This window comes from Typha angustifolia, chromosome 4, assembly GCF_048772165.1.
Source record: "Typha angustifolia cultivar Huaian chromosome 4, ASM4877216v1, whole genome shotgun sequence".
In the NCBI taxonomy this organism is placed as follows: domain Eukaryota; kingdom Viridiplantae; phylum Streptophyta; class Magnoliopsida; order Poales; family Typhaceae; genus Typha; species Typha angustifolia.
In genome coordinates, this window is record NC_133242.1 from 4,563,110 (window position 1) to 4,584,030 (window position 20,921).

General features: G+C 35.5%; 1 protein-coding gene across 1 annotated transcript; it reads right to left on the reverse strand.

Annotated features, from left to right (window-relative positions):
* Positions 1 to 24: 24 nt before the first annotated feature.
* LOC140759518 (multisubstrate pseudouridine synthase 7) lies at positions 25 to 17,349 on the reverse strand. The gene is made up of 21 exons (XM_073096099.1): positions 17,130 to 17,349; positions 16,966 to 17,044; positions 16,677 to 16,874; positions 16,378 to 16,598; positions 15,527 to 15,599; positions 15,368 to 15,424; positions 10,113 to 10,192; positions 9,975 to 10,037; positions 9,320 to 9,407; positions 9,094 to 9,197; positions 8,824 to 8,926; positions 7,175 to 7,248; positions 6,036 to 6,100; positions 3,858 to 4,021; positions 2,941 to 3,008; positions 2,810 to 2,870; positions 1,917 to 1,954; positions 1,669 to 1,737; positions 1,253 to 1,562; positions 527 to 650; positions 25 to 432 (listed from the first exon to the last, which is right to left on the reverse strand). Exons 1-20 carry the CDS (start codon positions 17,324 to 17,326, stop codon positions 612 to 614), a joined length of 2,151 nt encoding a protein of 716 aa, XP_072952200.1. The 5' UTR covers positions 17,327 to 17,349; the 3' UTR covers positions 25 to 432; positions 527 to 611.
* Positions 17,350 to 20,921: the final 3,572 nt, after the last annotated feature.

Here is a 20,921-nt window from a genome sequence, read left to right on the forward strand (position 1 = left end):
CGAGACATTCGTACAGAGATCAAAAGTACAAACAGTTTGGCCACAATAGGATGCAAAAACTCAATAAGTTACCATATATTCCTACAAGGAGCAATAGTTTGTAAGGTTACCAAGTAGAATTTACAGGTCAACATTCCTTTGCCAACTTATTGTTGGTTGAGCAAATGACAGATTAAATCAGTAGCATCAGTAAACATACTTTCAGATGACAAATTCGATGAAGAAAAGAATGACCTACAGTTTACCATACTTGGGATAAAATAAATACAACATGATACATGACGATAAAGATTAATTCAGGAAGCATATATCTTTATCTCTTGATGCAGCACGCTCAGATCTCCATAAATATAATGACATCCCTGCATCAAAGTGCTAAGCAAACCATCAATTTGATGAAGACTATCTGGTTTTCTGCAGGAGCAGCTCTAGCTGTTAACAAGAAACGGCTGACATATTAGAAATCCATAAATGACATTTGTTGGGTCTGACATATTACTAATCAAAATATAGTAAGCGCTTTCACCAGTAGCTAGTCTGGTTCTCTGCCTGTGATTCTCCTCGATGAATGCTTCCAATTCTGTGCAACACCCACAGAGAATCGCGAGCCTTTATCTAGTACAAGGGTTTATCATTTTTTGATAAGTAACCTGCACTCAACGAAGGAAAAATCTGTCAATCTTACATGTTTACGATGACCAATACATAAACCATGAAGTAGTTTCTGACATCATTCAAATGTGAAAAGCAAAGCATGATGTATTAAATTTAGTAAAATATATCATTACCAACATATAAGAGTATGGTACAAGAGAACAAGTTACATATGCAAGTATTTAGTCCAACAAAATTATATTTGACAACAGTTCAATTTGTTTTTAATTGTATGATGCTGGAAACCTAGATCTATACAAGTAATACCAACTATGCAAAAATAAGAAGTAAGAAGCTGAAAATTATTGGGTTTCACCAGGAGAGACTTAGCAAATCTATTGATTTTCCACTAAAGCAAAACTAAACTTCATGGAACTGTAAATATCAACATACAACTGGTGAATGAACTTCATACAAGATGAAAGTAAAGACTTAAGAATTAGATGCAGCCAGTAAGAATGGGAAAAACAAGTGGCAAGAGGATAATCAGAGTTATAACGATGCCCTTCAGATCTTGTAAGATGCTATGTACTAGATTGAAATTCAATATCTGAGAAATTAATATTACACAACAGCATCAAATTGAAGGGGGTCATACCGAAGTTGAAGCTTTTTGCAGCTCCCTAATAGCCATTGTGGCATAACATGAAGTTGGCAAAGTTAATTCCATTTTTAGAGCCAATTTGGGTGATAAAGTTTCTGAGCTGCACAGATAATCAACTGATGATAGGCCGCCTTCACTTCCATCTGCAGGCACGCGTCTACCATTCTGAGCTTCTGATGGGGTGACCAAGTGCCCATTTGGAAGTACCTCTTCCTTCATGACGTCATCAGGTTTTCTTTTGCTCATCATGTCCAGATCAGTCTCAGCCAGAGCTACATTGTCATCTGTATAAGTGATCAGTTCCCTGTGCCCAATCAAAAGAAACTTGCATTGATAACTGTTTCTTGGAAGATAAATCAACAATATTATTCCATCTGGGAAAAGGAGGAAAGTTCAACTAAACAACATACCATGTGAAGTCAACTGGGCGCTGGAATACCCGTCTGTAACCTCCTTTCATACTTGTAATTGAAAATTCCCTAGCATTTGGACCCATTCAAATATTTTATTACAACACTGAGAATCAGGGATAAGAATTCATATGCAACCATGCAAGATCAGTGGATTTTAATTAAAATAGGACTAGCACAAAAGACTATAGAGGAAATGCTTTAAATAGCCTAGTAAATACATGGATATGAAGGCAGATGTAACTTACTTGACACCATGAGCACTCTCTGTCAAGCTGATGCCATCCTGAGTCAAAAAGAAAAATAAGGCAATTAGTAAGGGGCAATCATTGGTAAGTGATTTCTCAGTCTATATCATAGTTTCATTATTTTCATAGAACTTGAAAGAAAAGGAAACAGGTTGCTGCTGGCTTGCAGCAGATCCTGCAAAATAAAGATACTACACCATTTTGCAGTATATTGCACTTCTAAATTAGGTGTCATTATGATTTTTCTTTTACTTTCTATTACCAGACAATGAAGTTCTGTTAAGTGTCTTTTACATTTTTGGTAAAACTAGAATTTTCAGACCTTTTCTCTAACTCACCTATTAGTGGGAACTGGGCAAAGACTTTGATAATAAAGATGATGGTTATCACATAACCCCTAAAGCATTACGTAAAGGGGAGAGAGAGAGGAGAGAGAGAGAGAGAGAGAGAGAGAGAGAGAGAGAGAGAGAGAGAGAGAACATAAGTAGGAGCTTGTATATACCAGCTACATTTACTTTGAATATCAAATTCTAACATGCCAATAGTGGTATTTTGGTTCTAAACATGGTGGGATAATCAAAATTCACAGAGCGTAATAATATGGCCAAAATAACAATGGGGCATTTGAGAATGCAAGTGTAGAAAACATTGATATTTTGAAGCAGGCACCTCAAAGAAAATTCTACCAAGGTTAGACTTTCTCATGTGGAGCACAAACGAAAAGTATTATAAGGCACCCTAGGATAAAATATGGCATAACTATCACCAGCACATAAACAAAATACATTAATAGCATTTCAGTGAAACCAATATTTCCTTGATAATCACCAAATCGTCATTGTAACACTACCTTAAAAAAACTAAGAAAAATATTTTCAAGAGATATAATTTACCCTCTTTGCCATTTCGTGATAGACATTAGCAACTTCATTCTCAGGGAACTGTATTCTAGAACTGCAGAGAAAAGTAAAGCAGAATTATGTTCCATAATCAGCTGACTCCACTGTGTGAAAAAGCTCATTACCCAGGCAAAGGAAGTACAACATCTTCAAATGAGTATATCCCTTTAGATAAATCTTCAGAATCAACTGCCTATAACAGACAATGCAATGAACAATCTGAGTTAAAGAAGGTGCAAGAAAAACCATTTATATACATACATATATATAAATTCTACATTTAAATTTTGGGAAAAGTTTTAACACTTCTCTAGTTATTGGTCATTTGGTTGTTTCTCGTGATAATAAAAAACTAATCCTAATATGGAGAGATAGAAAGGCCCCTCAATTCATTTCACCTTGCGACAAGTTCTTTGGATATCTGAGATGTGCCCAATGGCTACAAAGTACCAAATCTTTTTCAAAGATTTAACATAAATTTTGTAGTCTACCCCCAGATATAGAGTAAGACTACAATTTCATGTTCAAACTTGGTGAAAAATTCTGGCACCCGTATTAGAATTGGTTGCACCTCAGGATCATCAAAGACTAATTCCAAGATGGAGAGAGAAAAATGCTTTAGGATTAGCTTTTTCCAATTCCCGAGGTTTTACTCAATGGCTACAAATGTGGTTCAAGCTTTTTGGAAGATTAAACAAAAGTTTGTAGTCCAGCGCGCACGTACGCGCACACACACACAGAAGATACAGAAATTAGGAAGCATCAAGTTGAAAAAAGCATGGCAGCGAGATATTTAATTCATTGTCAGTCAACAAAAGATCACATGGCAGTGCCTACAACTCAACTCCAACCCTACCTTCTGTTTCCATCATATTTTGAATATCTAGGGATGTGATTCATTTATTTATTAGACATACTTGACTTTTCATTTATTACTCTTCTTTCAAGGGTGAAGCTATAGTTGGATTATATCTGTCAAACCACAAAACATTCGGCAATTTAATCAAATAAGGCATCCAAGGCATGTTGTAGAATAGCTTACCTTCACAAGCTGAAGCTTTTCTTCAAGAATTTCTTCACAAGATGTATCTGATAGAAATTCGTCATTACAATCATCTTCAGTTTCAAACTTGTCAAGTACAACTACCTCTTCAGACAAGTTGTCCTTACAATAAACTAAATCCCCTTGTACAACCTGTGAAACACCTGTAGTTTTGATAATCAGAATAGGCTCTTTTGACATGTCACATTTATCTGACAATGAATTTATAACATTCTGAAGGCAAATCATGCCGAAGACATAAAGAATTGGTTAAAGGCTTAAAGATGATTAATAAATTGGTCGAATATTTTTAAGAAACATGATTATGGATGACTGGGAAAGTTCAGACTGTAAAAGATGAATTCTCAGACAGTAATGATCTTAACCTCTTAAAACAAGAGCAAACCAGAGGATAATAAAAAGTTGGATGGATCCACATTATGCAACACAATGATTAAAATAATTCTTCTACTGCGATTTGTGAGTAATACAGTATGACTATAACCTACTTATCGTAGCAAAAGAGCTGCCTGGTCATCCCTAGGTGGCAGCACGTCCAGTCGTATACTCCTCGCTAGCTGCTGCCATTTCTAGGACCGACCAATGCAGGAACAACAAAAACCACCATCTCGCTCTTTCGTTCTCTTTCCTTTCTTCGGTGCAACCTTTTTCTTTCCAGGGGATGAGGTTGGGGTGTATAATAATCTATCTTTTAAAAAAATCAAGATCTCTTTTCATTATTTACAAATAGAGAGTCCAGTTGACGAAATATATATTTCCTAAATGAGCAATATAGCTTTCCTCTATTATGACATTTGAGATTAAACAACAATATTTTGGGATTTATTAATCTTCTGAAATTCAGTATTTTAATGTGATTTTAGTATTTTAAAGGCTTTGTTTCGCTCTATTATGTTGGAAATTGGTGTTCCAAACTGTTTCCATGCTGTTTTGGAGGTCTGATTTAATTGTGTGGTTAACCTAACCTACTGGTCAGCAGATTATATCTGTCTATCAAATGGTAGGTGGTGGCTTGATATTTTTCAGCAAATGGACTCTATTGTAAACAATAAAAGAGGGCTTTATTTGTAATATGACTTGGTATTTTTCAGCAAATGGACTCTATTGTAAACAATAAAAGAAGGCTTTTACGTATTGTATCTTGTTTCTAAATCCTCAGTATTTATCTTTCTGCTCTTGCCAGTTGGGCAGTCAGGCATCCTGATATCTCACTCGAATCCATGGTCAGACATCCTGATATCTCACTTGAATCGATGTTATGCTGCTGGATAACAGAGCCTATGTTCCAATCAGAAAGAAAAGCATGCTTTGTAAAGAAAACAAGTCTTCATCTAACACTAGGGGTGTAAATAAGCCGAGCTTGAGCGATCTAGGCTTAGCTTGGCTAAGCTCGAAAATTTTAAACTTTAGATCAACTCGAGCTTGAGCTCAAGACAAGCCTAATATAGGCTCGGCTCGGCTCGATAACAATATCGAGCTAGCTTGGTTTTTAAATTTTTTTATTATATATTTACTTTTTAGCTGTAATAATATAACCTTTTGAGGGTTGGGTATATATAAAGATGATTTCTAACTCTTCATTTCCTGATGTGGGACCAAATGTCATCCAACCAACTTTAAAAATTGATCTTTTACATGTAAAATCTAAGATTTAAACCCATATTGTCCTATTTGATATTATAGTGCATTACCAACTATGCTATAACATATTACTATAAATATTTAAATGGATAATATATATTATAATGTATTAAAATATATATATCGAACTAATTCGAGCCAAGCTCGAGAGAGCTAAGTCTAGCTCGATTAACATTTCGAGCTAAAAACCCCAGCTCGGCTTGGTTCATTTAGAGCTCGAGCCAAGCTCTAAACAAGCCAAGCTCACGAGCCTCGCGAACTGACGAGCTTTTTTGACAGCCCCATCTAACACCAATATTCTGCATGACAATTGCACTAAGCAGTGAAACAAAATGAATTAAGGCAGATTTCAGGTGGCTGTGCCTCAATTTATAATAACATAGCTCATCAAGGTACTTTCTAGCTCCCTCTCCTCGAGAGGATGAAGCAAGGCATTGCTCAAACAGACCACTTCAACGGAAAACAAAAAATATATTCATAGGTCACGAATAGTTTTATAAGGAAAAGTACACTAACCATACTTCTGCACCCTCATGCTAGCTGCATGGTTCCACAAGTAACTTTGATAACTATGCACATACCTGTAAAAGAAAAGTCTATGAGGTAACCAAATCAATTAACAAGGATAACTTAAAAACTAGATGCAGCTAACCAAAATACCAAATTATTTTTGATCCTATGCAACTATCACTTAATAATATTTACTCAAATGCAGGAGGAAAGAAAAATCTGAAGACCATCAACTCTTTAGAAATTGAGACCAAATTCCTCAAAAAATGGAGCCTAGCAATGAAGGAGTCTGCAGTAAAAGCTATATGGCTAGTTCAGGTAGGATAATATATGTATCTAGTACAGTTTAGGGGGTGGCAACTGAGAAGCAACCATTCAGAGTCTTCTGCACTAGAACAAGGAGGCAATAGAAAGGCTTGACATGTGACATCTTATCAAGGACAATTAGTCATCCATTATGCTTGGTCTTTCTTCACAAACTACTTTAATTACAAGCCTCAATTTTCCTAACTTACATTTTCAACCCAAATTTAGAAAAATTTGTATCAGATGATGAACTAAAGGATGCATATGAATGTTTAACCATTAATTTTCACCAGTTTTACTTCTTTAGGCTACTATTATTCATATTCTATTTAAGTTTCCTAATAGACAAATTGGAAGAACATTTTCTCAAAAGTTACCAAAAATTTTACACTAAATATAGAGAATGTGAGAAACTTATTTAAATGGACACCAATAACCTTCAACTATCACTACTACCATTTAATTGATCATAATTTCTGGATTTCAAATTTTTCTTAATAAGATAGAGGAAATTTATATTTTCCCCAAACTTACCTTAAGACTTGGCCTTCATCTCCTTTCATGCACTTGATTTGTGTAGTCTAGTCTAGAGAATACCCTCATATTGAATGATTAATTTGACATGTATCATCACTTTATATGTTACATACCAAGAAGCATGGACATGGGATATGACATACAGAAACAGGGATGCGGTAAATCTTGGAAAAATAGGGTACGACAAAATAAATAACTAAAGCATTATATGTAGATGTACAGGATTCCCTAGTTAACATATTTAAACAGTTTTCAAGGAAAATCAACCATGTTGTCCCATCAAATTTGGAAAGATCACATACATCATTCTAAGTGTTCTAGGTATAGCTTTCAGTGCCTGCAGATAGTTACCAGGGCATTTCTTCAAACATTGAAGCTGGAGAAGAGAAGAAGAAAAAAAAACAAGAATTAAAAATTGTACAGAATTATAGGAGGCGTATATAAATCATGAGTTGTTGCATTTTAAATATAACAAGGCATAAATAAATTATGAGTTCTTTATGCTAACTGCAATCTGTTAATCAAAATTAAAAACATGCTTCCCTCGCAAACTTGAATGCACTTAAGCATATGAGTCCTACCTTTGCTCTACATAATTGTAATCCTTCAGCAATTTGCACATATAGTTTCCTAGACATGTGGATATTCAATTCTGCAATCAAATTAGCATCTCAAAGGAAGAAACACACAGAATATTTTCATCCATCTGATTATCTCTCAATAGAGATTAAGTTGCTTCTTTCCCCTGAGAAATACTGGAAGGGGAATATGATGCTTAATGAACAACCTCAAACAGAGAATTTCAGGTAAAGGCATGAATAGGTATTCACAAGACAAGGTAAGGATTTTGCGCAAAACAATAATGGCAACATAGTGCTGAATAGTAGCAATATTTTAAAAAGAAAAGGGCCTCCCAATACATGAGACTCCTACCTATGTGAGCTTTGGAGAAGGGAGATTCTTGCGCTCTCTCTTTCTATGATTAGGTGAGCTTAAGCTTCCTCAATCTCAAGAATTTAGAGGAGGTAGGATGGTAGTCAGATATAGTATGGATTGTACGTGAATGATAGTAGGGGTCAACAACTCTCCTAGGGTTCCCTCATCTGGGATCACTAGAGAGCATCAAATTGGCCCTTGCGACTAATGCAATTATATCCTCATTTTTTAGGAGGCTACTTTTAAGACTTGAACTCGTGACCTCTTGGATACATAACCTCACACCGACTGACGCCCCACAATAGTGGTGATGCTTTATATAATCAAATACACTAATTTCATGACTAATTCTAGTTACACTTCGTCATGTTTTTTTATTCTTATATCTCTCAATTGATTTCTCATTTGTGAAAAGAAATGTACTGAATTGCTAGTATGATAGCCCCACAGGATACAAGCATAGCTAGCATTATTTGATGTCACATTTTCCGGGCTAGACATTCAAACAATTTATACATTTTGCAGCCCATGAATATTTTGATCTTCTTAACATCCCTCAGCTGCATCTTAATATGACAAACACCATGCTGAATTACCAGCATAACCAAAGAGAATTCAGTTCATTGTTTGAGCACCTTCAGAGAATGGCATAAGACCATCTATTAATGCTTCAGTATCATGAGATAGGACCACTAATAACCATTGGTTTTGGCCTTCTAAAAAGCCACACTAGTCATGATTCATGAGATCATATCGTCACAAAAATCACGAAAAACCACAAAAAGGGCACTGAGTCACTGACTTAACATAACAGAAAGCTAGCTTTTCTAGTACACAAAAAGTCAAGTTATCAGTAGAGCGGAAAAGAAAAGGAATGGTCTATTTTTCTTGACCAACTCACCCAGCATACAGAGATTATAAGGAAAAAATTTGACTAAGAAAATGCATGATTCATGAGAAGAAAAGGGACTAAGCATAATTTATGGTGAAACACCAATGGGCACAAAGAACTTACAATAGCCCTCTCAGCTACCAAATAGCGAGGCAACTTCCTTAATGTCATGTCGACATCACCATGTTCCTTATAGTATTTGCGTGCCTCTCTTATGTCATCACGTTGTTTGAAGAGCAATAAGTTATGAAGAAACAAGAATTTAAGAAATATAAATTATATATATATATATATAGAGAGAGAGAGAGAGAGAAAGAGAGAGAGAGAGAGAGAGGTGTATATATTATTGGTACACAAACATATAATTAATGAAAGTAACTAATTTGAAGGATATCTCCTTCTCTTGGATCAAGAATCAGCCCTACAGCACCCTTCCACTCTCCTCGAAGTAATGCCGCTCCAACAAGATGAGTTGGCACAGAACCACTTCCAAAACGCTGCTACCATTACCAGCCAGTCAAGACATTCGAAGTCAGAAAACATAAGACAGAATTTGGGAGGCAGAAGTTGCAGAAAGATTATTATCCAGAATCAGATCTCTAGAATGCAAAATCTTGACCTGTAAACCATAATAGTTGATGAACCCATTCCTTCCTAAACCATCAGCAGAAGCTTTAACAATTTCTTCAGAATCTGCAACCACTCCTCTAGGGAGTATGTAGATAAATGGCGTCAACTTTCAGAAATGAATAAAAGAAGAAGCTTATGTATTGTAAGTTGCATCCATAGATTGCTGTGGCGGCCGCCAGCACGGTGAACGGGGATGTCGTTAGCACCTTTCAGGTCAGCTTATGAGGCTTGTCTAGGTTCCCTAGGTTGTTTGAATTGAACAAGAAGATGGTCCTCTGTTTGGATGTGGAAACATCTTAGATGGTAAGAGATTAAGTTGTGATCCTCTTAAAGCAAAGTGGATCCCAACTTATCTTTTCCAATCCACTATGAGATGATGTTTTCTTTCTAGGGTTTAGGTCTTGACTCTTGAGAAGGGTGCGGTGGACATTGAAGGTCAGTTGTGAATGCAAGGATGCCTTCTACCACATCAACAACTAGGCAATAGTAGAAAGTGGTCAATCTCTACTTAACTGACTCAGGAGAGTAGCAGTGATGGTGTCATGCTTGCGGTGCTGGCCACCGGTCAGCACGAGCCATGCCAATGGCAAAACTATCCTTGGTTGCATTAATGAAATATTAGCCTATGCAAGAAAACAAAGTACCTCAAAGTTATTGTAAAACGATTCCCCAAAAGTTGACCAAGAACAAGCCCCTCTCCCACATAACTGCAAAATATTGTTAGCTTTCAAGTGTCAAGTCATAGTGTTGCAGTAACTAATTAATAACACATAAGCACTTACCAAAAGTCTCCAACCTTAATACCAAAGAGTCTGCTGTTCAGAGCAGCCAACTTATTTGCATGTTGCTTGAATACTGTTACCTAATGAAAACAAAAATCTTCTTTCATTAAGTCGATCAGTATTCAATTATGTGTCCATCCAAGCATAGAAACATATAGTTATTATCTACAACATTGGAATAAGTTCAAAACAAATAAGCCTGCCAAAAACCATAAGAAAGTATAAGGGAATAACAAACCCCAAGCCAGAAAAGATTAAAAAAGTCTACAAGCTGCAGATATCACCATTCTCCTTGATTTAAGTCTATTTTGTGAGCGCCCAAATATTATGGCATCCAAAAAAGCACCGAACTAATTCATATATCACTCTTAGGGGTGGCAAAATTTGACCTGATCCAATAACCCAACTCTTAATCGGGTTGGGGTTTAGTATAATCGGGTTTGGGTCGTAAATGGATCAACCCACCTAACCTATTTAATAATCGGTTCATATTTGGGTTTATACTACTGACCCATTTTGACCTATTTGACCCATTTAAGTATACATGTCGAGTCGGGTCATCCCGCCAACCCGTATATATATATATATATATATATATATATGTGTGTGTGTATGTGTGTGTGTGTGTGTGTGTAAAAACTAAAACCCCTAACTACATCTACCATAACTTCCTCATGCACACCTACCATAACTTACTCTCCACTCTCCACTCTTCTCTATGGCCTCCTCACCAAAAGGAGGAGAAAATTCACCCGCCTCCATCTACTACGGTGCCTCTCTCTCCGCCTACCATATGCCCCAAGCATCTCCGTCTCCGCCTCTGTCTGTCACCTATCGTGGTGCTTCCTTCTACACCTCTGTCTACCGTCTGCTACATTACTTCATAGATAGAAGAGAGAAAAAAGAGGGGAGAGAGAGAGTGGTGACCAACATGCACAAGTGGTTCCTTTTCTTGAACTACTGCATGTAAACCCCAATACCAACAATCCTTCTCAAGTAAGAGAACAACAAATTGCACAGCTCTGGTTTGTAGCCTCGACAATTTGTATAAGAAGGTGAGTAAGAAGATAAAGATCTCAATGGATTTTGACGCAAGTGGGTGAGCTTTGCAAGTTCTTGGTTGAATGCTGATTATTTGTTCTTGCTTTTTGATGCTAGATCTTCACCGAGAGTGTTCTTACAAAGTTTATTTCTTTGTTTCTGGATAACTTTTAGATAAAGACTGGTTTTCTTTTTACTTGCCATTGACCTTAGATTGAGAGGAAAGGGGGATGGGCCTAGAGCTGCAGATATCTACAACGGGGATGGGTTTCTCTTCCTCCAAGGCCAACTCCATCGCTACCACCAGGGACCGGCAAGATGGGTCTTTTTCCATTGGATTAGAAAGGGGAATCTGGTGAGAGGTAAATCAGGTACACCACACCCATCAAAACCCTTCATTTTATTTTTCTTCTTTCTTTCCATTGATTGATTGTAACAAGTGTGCTCCTTTTAATTATAGGGAAGAGTTGCAGGCCGAGATGGATTAGCAACTGCTATTAGAGGTGGACTTTTTAGATGTCGAATTCAGTTTTTTTTTGTTGTTGTCTTTTATTACTATTCTCTAATTAGACCCTCAGTTTTGCCTGAGTCCATCTGTTTGATTTTGGGTGTTCTGCTTTAGAATATGATGAGAATATTCTGAGTGCTTATTGCAATTGTTGCTTTTGTTATAGATTTATTTTATCTTTCTTCCATTGCCTTTTTATCAATAGATTCACATGTTTCATAACAACTACACCAACTGAAGCTAGAAATTTCCACCTATTGTTTAGATATTAATGCATGTAAACAGTCCTACACCAACTATTGAGACAATCTATTCCAATTAGCTTTTCTAACTTTCATACAGCCACATTGTAGAACCTGTGTTTCACTTGTTTAATGATTACTTAGTGCCATTCCACCTTAATGTTTTTGGTCTTTTAATTGCTTATTTGGTGTTGTAACCCTTTAGTTCTTTCTTACCCCGGTTTACTCGATGGAGAGTATCACACTTGTGCTTTTAACGTATATTGTAGCTTACTATATTATCATTATGCCCCTACCCATGATGCTACTCTGCAGGTCAATATATGTGTGCTTCCATATTCCTTCTTAACATATCCATTGTTTAGTATTCCCTATTAAATTTATCTTTATTGTTGTTTCGCATATGTACTAATTCTCTGCGTTGTTCTTTTATTTATCAAACTGGATGTTGCAAGCCTCCCGCAGGAGTGTGGGTTTACCTACCAAGACACAACTTCATGGGCTAAAACCATCATAAACTCATCTAACTTTGATTGTAACACATGGAACATGATCAATCTACACTCTGCTATGACTGCCAATCCTAGAAGGCTAGTGTGCTGGCCAACATCAAGAATGATTGGAAGAAGATTGCCATTATCAATATAATGACCGGAAGGATTTACTGTTTACTTGTTAGATTTGTTTAATTACTGCAATGATTTACTATAATTTTTATGTATTGATCTATGGCTTTAGTTTCTATGGCATGATAGTGTTTCTCTTGCTCACATATTAGTTATGAATGATATTGTCTTTTCTCTCTATCTTATATCTTAGTTATTTACGTTCATTTTTGTTTCTTTTTGACATGTCATAATATTTGGAAAATAAACTGGAGGGCTAAATGTTATTGTTTATTTATTTCAAACTATTTGTAATTTGTAATGAATTGTAAACTTTAAACTTTGCTCTAATTGTCATGAGATTGTCAGATTTGAAGTTAGAACTAAAACTTGGTATATAGATTCCTAAACTTTGCTCCATACAATAGAGTTGGAATTTTGTTCTAATCTCCAAACTTTGTTATATAGATTTGTATTATGATGAATTATTAGAATTGTAATTTTTATGTTGTATGAGTTTTGAGTTGGAAATAGATTATTTTGTTTATATAATACACTATTTATATAGAATAAATTAATAAATATTGAATTTTATACAAGGTTAATATTATTGTATTATTCATATCGTGTTAAACGGGTTAGACAGGTCATGTTAACGTGTCGTGTTAACACAACCTGTTTATTATACAGGTTAGACGAGTCGTGTTAACCATAATTTCCAGTTTCAACTGATCCCAATCCAGGCCGAAACCAGCCTGTTAGCTGTTGCAACAACAAGTAGCTGTTAGCTATTGACAACAGCAGTTGCTATCAGCGATTGACAGCAACCAACAGCTACAGAGAGAGAGGGAGAGAGAGAGGAAAAGAGAGTGAAGGAGAGAGAGGAAAAGATAAAAGAGAGTGAGGGAGAGAGTGGGATATCTCAGACTAACAGTTAGAGGAATAGAAAAAAAAAAAGGGGAGGAAAGAGATTTTTTATTTTTTAGGCTTTATATGTGAATAATTATTATTTCTTATTTTCTTATAATTTTTTCTAAATTTTTAGAAATTTCTCAACATTTTTAAATAATATTTAGAATTTTATTTAATTAAAATATTCCGATCTGATACGGCTGATATGTATCGTTTTTCCGGACGGCCAATCCCGATCCCGCTACCGATTTTCAGAACCTTGGTGTTAACACAACCCGTATATTAAACGTGTTAGACGAGTCGTATCATGTTACCCGTTTAATAATCGGGTCGTGTTCGTATTTACCAAATGCAATCCGTTTATTAATCGTGTCGTGTTCGTGTTTGGATAAAGTTGACTTGACCCGAATTTGATCGGACCTAAACCTGTTTAACCCGACTTGATTGTCACCCGTAATCACTCTGGTACTTTTCTATAGGAAATTAAATACGATGACTTATTTCTTGACTTAGGACTTCAATTCTAAGAAGAATGACCACTTCCATCAATAAAGCATTTCCTATACTTTATTTGCTTTCTCAATGCTTGAAATCATGTCTTCTTTCCGTAAGTAAAACTTGGAAAAGCGACTTATAGATGAGCACAACTAGAGAATGGAGATATCAATTAATGGATCTATAGTAGATACAATCATTAAAGTAACTGAAAATTAACATCAAGCCCAAAGTCAGATTTAACAACATATCATGCAGAAGTGACCCAGAGGCCCATAGATTGAATAGGCAAATACATGGAACACCATAAGAAAGTGGTGAACTTCTTTAGTTATAATCTTCATAGAAAATTCAGATGCACAGAGATTGGGTTTGCTTATCTAAGGGTATTAGTACTTCCCAAAGTCATAATTGGGATTCCAGGTCAGACTTTTGATACTTTGGGAATCAAGAAATGGTTGAATTTCTTCCTGAATTCATTGATGAATTTAGAAGATTCTTGCTGATTTCACAATAGAAGCCTTTAGTTAGATCTAGCACTATAGATAAGAAATTATCTAGGTTTCTTACTAGGTATCTGTTCAGCAGTCAACAGAGCTTTGTAAATGATGGATTTCTATCTCCTAAGGTTACAAGTTACTCTTTGCCGATTTTCCTATTATTTGCTGGATTCTGCATCATCATTTCTTGTTTCAAAACTATTTCCCTCTCTTCTTTGCATTAAACAATTTATTTTCTTACTATTTATGCTGCATACATATTCTGGTAATCTAAAAAAGTTCTCTAGTATTAGTTTAATGCAGAATATTATCTATGTATCCACTACTACTCCGAAGCAGCATATAACCTCTCTACTCACCCTATTTTTCTTGATTCCCAGACTGGAAAATTGCCATCAGTTGGACCAAATGACATTATATTAAACCAAAAGGACTTTCATCAGGACATAATTACAAAAAAAACGAAAACAATGGTTTAGCTAGAAAAGCTATTGGCTTCATCCAGTAGGTGCCATCTATATTCTCTCTCTGCACCTATTTGATAGAGGAAACATCAAATATTTGATCGACTCTGTTACACACATGGATTATATGATTCATCTTACTAGATAGAAAATTTTCAACCTACACCATCTGATGTTGTTTGATTTTGAACTTATTCAGATTTCAGACCACCAGAATTATGCTCTTTAAGCTATCTAACTAAGAATATCTTAAAAGCCTTTCTTTGACGCGTTTAAATAAAAGAAATCACTTAAATCCTCTTGTTCAAATGAAGTGTCATGAAGCAAACACTCATAAGTTGTTCTCTTTTACAAGTAAAGTTCTGGTGCAACTCTTAAACACATTAAATCACATCAGCAGGAAAGGAGCCAAACGCAATTTGATCACTCAAATACCCAATAAATCAAGTCCAGACAAATTTATTCTACATGACGAAATGAAAAGATACCCTCTGTGTTGATATAGAGCGTTTATCCTTTGTCCCGGCAAACCCAAATGAGCGTTGCTGCAAAATCATAGTCACTAATCAATAAATAAAGCGTGAATCAAGGCCATATCAAAATGGAGAAAGATAATCAAAATAGACGAGATGGAAGCAGTGGTATACCTGAATCCCTAGCATCTTTCCTATTACTCCTAGAGCATCTTGAGTGTCCTTGTTCTCCTTGTAAAGGTTAAACCTGTTAAAAACTCAAAAGGATGATCCATCCAAATGTCTGACACTCTGATATATTTCATGCATATGCCATTAAGCCAGCAAATAACAATTAAGGGACACTTGATTCGGGGGAGTAACAGGAGATTTGGATTAGAGAACAACCTAGTTATACCTTACATTTTGACAGAAAAAAAAAAGCAGCCAATATATATATATAGTAAAATTCAAGCAAAACACAACGACTCATCAAGTTATATGTCAACAACTAAAACAAAACTCTTTCTGGCAGATACACCGGAAATGATTTGGAGCTCAACAATGTGACAATCATGTATTCCATAAAGAAGTATGTGACAAGGAAATGATTTGGAGCCTAAGCTTAAGTGAGAGTGGCATACACATTCTGTATAATTGTAATTGATTATATTAGAAAAGGTAAAAGTTTAGTAGTCATGTTTAACAGAGACTACACCGAGATCTAGCTGTAGAAGAAAAGTCTGGCCCGATTTGTTATAGAGTGACAATCAGATTGCAAAGTGAGTTTGCTGTAAACGGAACTAAAATGCTATTTAACCAAGCCTAACATAATAGTTGTAAATCTTCCCTTTGCTTTTTTAGCATTACAAAAGAAACGACACATTTTGTAACTTGCTTTTGAGTTAACGTCTTCTGCAATCTACTGCAGCATAATATCAGTTGACTGGACCGAAAAGACTATACAAATAAGCTGTCAGAAAAAAAACTATACACAATTTAAAGAAGGTAAATACCAACCCATGAGAACAGCTGTAAAAATTCACCTTAGAAACTTTCCAAGATGCACCGGCCAATTATCCGACCCTCTGCTATCGAATGGTCTGTCATCTTTCAAATCAGAACTAACCATACCTTTCCGCTTCTTCCCTCTCTTGTTCCCGCCTCCTGCCAACCTCACCCTTATGCATTTCTCCTTCCCATCTGATCCTTCGACCGTATCAGTGACTAAAAACTTGAAATTCTTCTTGAAGAAGTTATGAACATCCTAAAAGCGAAGTGATTACGACTTTAAATCTCCAAAGAAAATGTACCCTGTAAAGAATGCAATAACCTTTCAACTAACCGCTCGATGAGACTTATCAGAATCAGGGGAAAGAATAATCGGAGCAATATCGCTCTCCATTCCAGATGAGATTTTCTCAAGAATTCCTTTTAATGCTTGGGCATCGACATCTCCACAGAGCGATTGAAAGGATTCAAGTTCAAAGGTATAATCTTTATCAGTAGAAGTAGGCTTATCCTCTTCTTTACAATCAGAGCACTGAAATTTAAAAGCAATACAATAAAAAAACACATTGTTAAACAACCAGCTATACTAAAAATCGAAACTCTTATGAAGGATCGGATCATACGTTCGGGGGGAGATCGAAGGAAGTGAGACGAACGATCTTCCCATCACAGTCAACTTCGTTAACGATGAAATCCGAATACCTGACAACGAGTAAAAGTATAACGGTTAAGATATGTGAGAAGTGCGAACGTGGAGGAGGGGGTGGAGGGTGAGAAGGGTAGAAACCTCTGCTTCAGGACGCCGCGGAAGCCGGGGAGGGAGGAGACGAAGCAGGAGATGCCGACGTCGGATTCGTCCAGTGTTTTCGCCATGGCTAGGGTTTTGGATGGGGGTGGGATGGGGAAGGAGGGTTTTAGAGGAGGGAGGAGAGAGAGGAGCGCGGCCAAGGGAGGAGGAGGGTTTAGGAGCGAGATTGCTCGCATGTGCGCAGCACGTGCAGATACAGGCGTCGAAGCGCAGTGACCGACGCGCGGACCGCATGTATACGATCTCATACTTCAGATATCGGCAATCGTAGCTTCATCGTTAACGACTTACACACAAAGTCAGTTATACCGCTAAGCTATTATTGTCAGATATCGGCAATTGTAGCTTAGTCGTTGAGGACTTACTGACAAAGTCAGTTATATCGCTCTTAGCGCCGTTAGTTTGGTTTCGTTGCCGAGTAGTGCGGAAAGTGAGACGGGAAGTAACTTTTATGTGTTCTCCTTTATCATCGGCTTTTTTAATTATTATGTAATCCACTTTCTCTTATAAGAGGAGTGTTTAGTTATTAGAGAGTAGGAGAAAACATACTTATTTTAAGAACTTATCTATTTTTAATGTTTAATTGTAAAGAATAGATTGAAAAGTGACTCTTTACCTATCAAAAATATTTTTTCTTTTAACTTTTTTATTAAAATAAAAAAAATTGTATATAACACTAGGTCTTATGACGAAATTAAAATTTATATCTAATATTTTTATTATTTATAAATTGAGCTTTTATAATTTAGTGAATATGTGAAGAAAATATCATATTAGATCTATTAGTTAATTATAATAGTTTAAATAATTAGGAGATGCGGAGTGATACTGAGTCAAAATTTGAGGGAACAAACTACTATTAAGCCTATTAAATAACTAATTAAAAATTATATTTATGAGATTAATAAATCTTACAACTTTTTTACCCTGAAATACTCTCAAATTATAAATTATAAACTTATTTAGGCTAGAATTGCTAGCAATATTGGCTTGATACTATTTGTTAAAAAAAGAAGAGAAAAGGCTCTTTCCATACACCACTAGAATATAAAAAAATATTAACACCAAAGCACTTAGTTCTAGCAACACATGCCCAAGATGTGCAATAATATAAAGAAATATAAAACCTATACATTGTTTGGTTTCAAGGTAAGCCCCGAACTCAATTAGTTAGTCTTATTTTTTAGTCTTGATTTTTTAGAGAGTAAACTTGATTAGATATAAAAAAAATTAAAAAAAAATATTTGATTACTGAATCAGTTTAAGTCCCTAAACTAATTCAAGATGGTCTCTAAACTCAAAAGCAAATAAAGTAGAGAAATAGCTATAAGCATAACAACAATATGAGATATATGTGGTTCATACAAAATAATGTTATGCCCATGCATACGAAGAATAATAATTTCACTATTAAGAATATGTGATACAAATAAAAGAATTTTTCCGCTCTACTATAATGAGAGGCATACTATAGTTCTTAAAGAAAAATATGCATATGTTTTTTTTTTCTTTTGAAGGCAGAGTTTTATTTAGTTGGCCTATCCCCTGGAGGGGGAACAGGCATCAATTGAGAGCCGAATACAAAGGTCTGGGGAAATTAGGTCCTCGGGGCCCACTAAAACTAGTCCGAATTCATATTTACCTCGCTTTGCTACCTAGTCGGGAGCAAGGTTTCCTTCACGAAATACATGCATTACGCAATAGTTTAAAAAAAAGCCGAATAGCACTCTGCACTCAGCAATTGAACCGCGGAACTTGCACAGACAACTTACTTTCGCCTTTAAGATTTGAATTAGCTCGAGTGAGTTGGACTCAATCTCCACTCTGTTAAGCCCGCTGACCAACCGAAATCCAAGTCTTGAGGCCCATCCCTCAGCGAGGATTGTTGAGTCTCCCTGCATGGGCTCCCATGCAGCTTTCAGGAGTGCACCATCTGCTGTCCTAAGGACTACACCAGCCCCTTCTTGTAGTCCCTCTTCGAGAAGGCATCGTCGACATTCACATTAACATAGCCCTAGGCCGAAGCTGTCCAAGTACACTACCACCGTGCTCTAGTTGATCGACTTTTCTTGCACCCCGGTTAGCGTACTCCTTCGCTAGTTGGGCCGCTCACCGGACAACCGTTCTTAACTAGTCCCCTGCACCTCTAAATGCCCTCTCATTTCTATATTTCCATACCGTCCAAAAGGTAGCCACAATGATACCTTTGCAACCCGCATCCTTTTACTGGTCTGAGTTCCACACCTTGCACAGCCAATTAGAATCTACCATGCTCTCCCATCCGACATCTCAACTATGATAAACAATCATTTCCTCTCATACCTCTTTAGCATATCTACAAGTGAAGAACAAATATTCAATGCTCTCTCAAATATGTATATGCTTTCAAAGTGTTTATTAGGCCCTATTTTCAACTAAGCGTGGAGATCATGGACTAACAAGAAGGTGTTGGAAAAGTCAATTAGAACAACATTCTTAATACCAAAGTCGGGGATCTTTATGAAAAGATTTTTAAAAACTTTAATCAATTTATTAAACATTTATTTTTTTCATGCTTTCTATGAATTTTATAAAAAAATCCCAATACCATTTGGGGATTGATGTCAAATCATTTCATATGACACTCTACTTTCTAACAAAATTACGATTTCCATCCTACATTTTCACTATTTATATATCAAGCATTATAATTTAGTGAATATATGCTAAAAACACATTGAGTTAGATTGAAACTAACACCGTGAGAATATTATATTAAGAAGACATATTTTATTTCTAAAATAATTAAAATACACTTATTTCAAAAAAAATTATAATGCTCTTAGTATAACTTAGTTGAAGATATTTTCATAATTTTTTAGTATAGTTAATTTAACTCAGATATTTAGTTAAGTTTAACTAACAGATTTAACAACAGACTCGATTTATAAATAGTAAAAATATAGAGTGTAAATTATAGTTTTTATTAAAGACAGGGTATTATATGCAAATTATTTTATTTCGCATAATTTGCAGGAGAAATAGAGGCAATACTTTCTCGGGCAGCAAATTTTTTAATTTATTTCTCTGTTATTATATTAGTATTATTAAGGATTCAATTAATTTTTTTAATAATATTTTCTCAAATTAAAGTTTCTTTGAAATAAAATAAATTTGGCACTCCAATTATTCACTAATTGTTATATCTTTTAACAGATGGTCCAGAGAGTAGACTAACAAATCTATCTCCTCTACACAAGAAGAAAGAACAAGAGAGAAAAATCCTCCATTTCCTACCATCTCTCTAATATTTAGATACATCCAAACACTCTTAGACATACTAATCCAAATCATGAGTTAAATAGATCCAAATCAATAAACTCACTCTATGAGTTTACTGAACTAATCTAAATAAGTACATAGTTTGATTAGATGAGTTTAATATCAGAAACCCAACGTAATAAAAACTTTTTGACCTCCTTCTTGGTTCGACTTAGAATACCATAACATAGATCAGTTTCAAGACACCTTTTTTTATTTATTTTTATGGAAATAAATTGCCCCACAAATTAATTATCTAACAAAAATGCTAAACTAATCAGTATTTTTTAAAAACACTAATCAGTTCAGCATTTTTATCGCTAGGCAATTTTTTCTCCTTAACTGCTAAAAGATTAAGTTAAAATGATTTATATATATAAAACGCTAATAAGTTCATCATTTTAGGACCAGTGTTTTTGCTTAGAGATAAAACGCCGATTAGTTCAACGTTTTTATTAAGACTACAGTAAA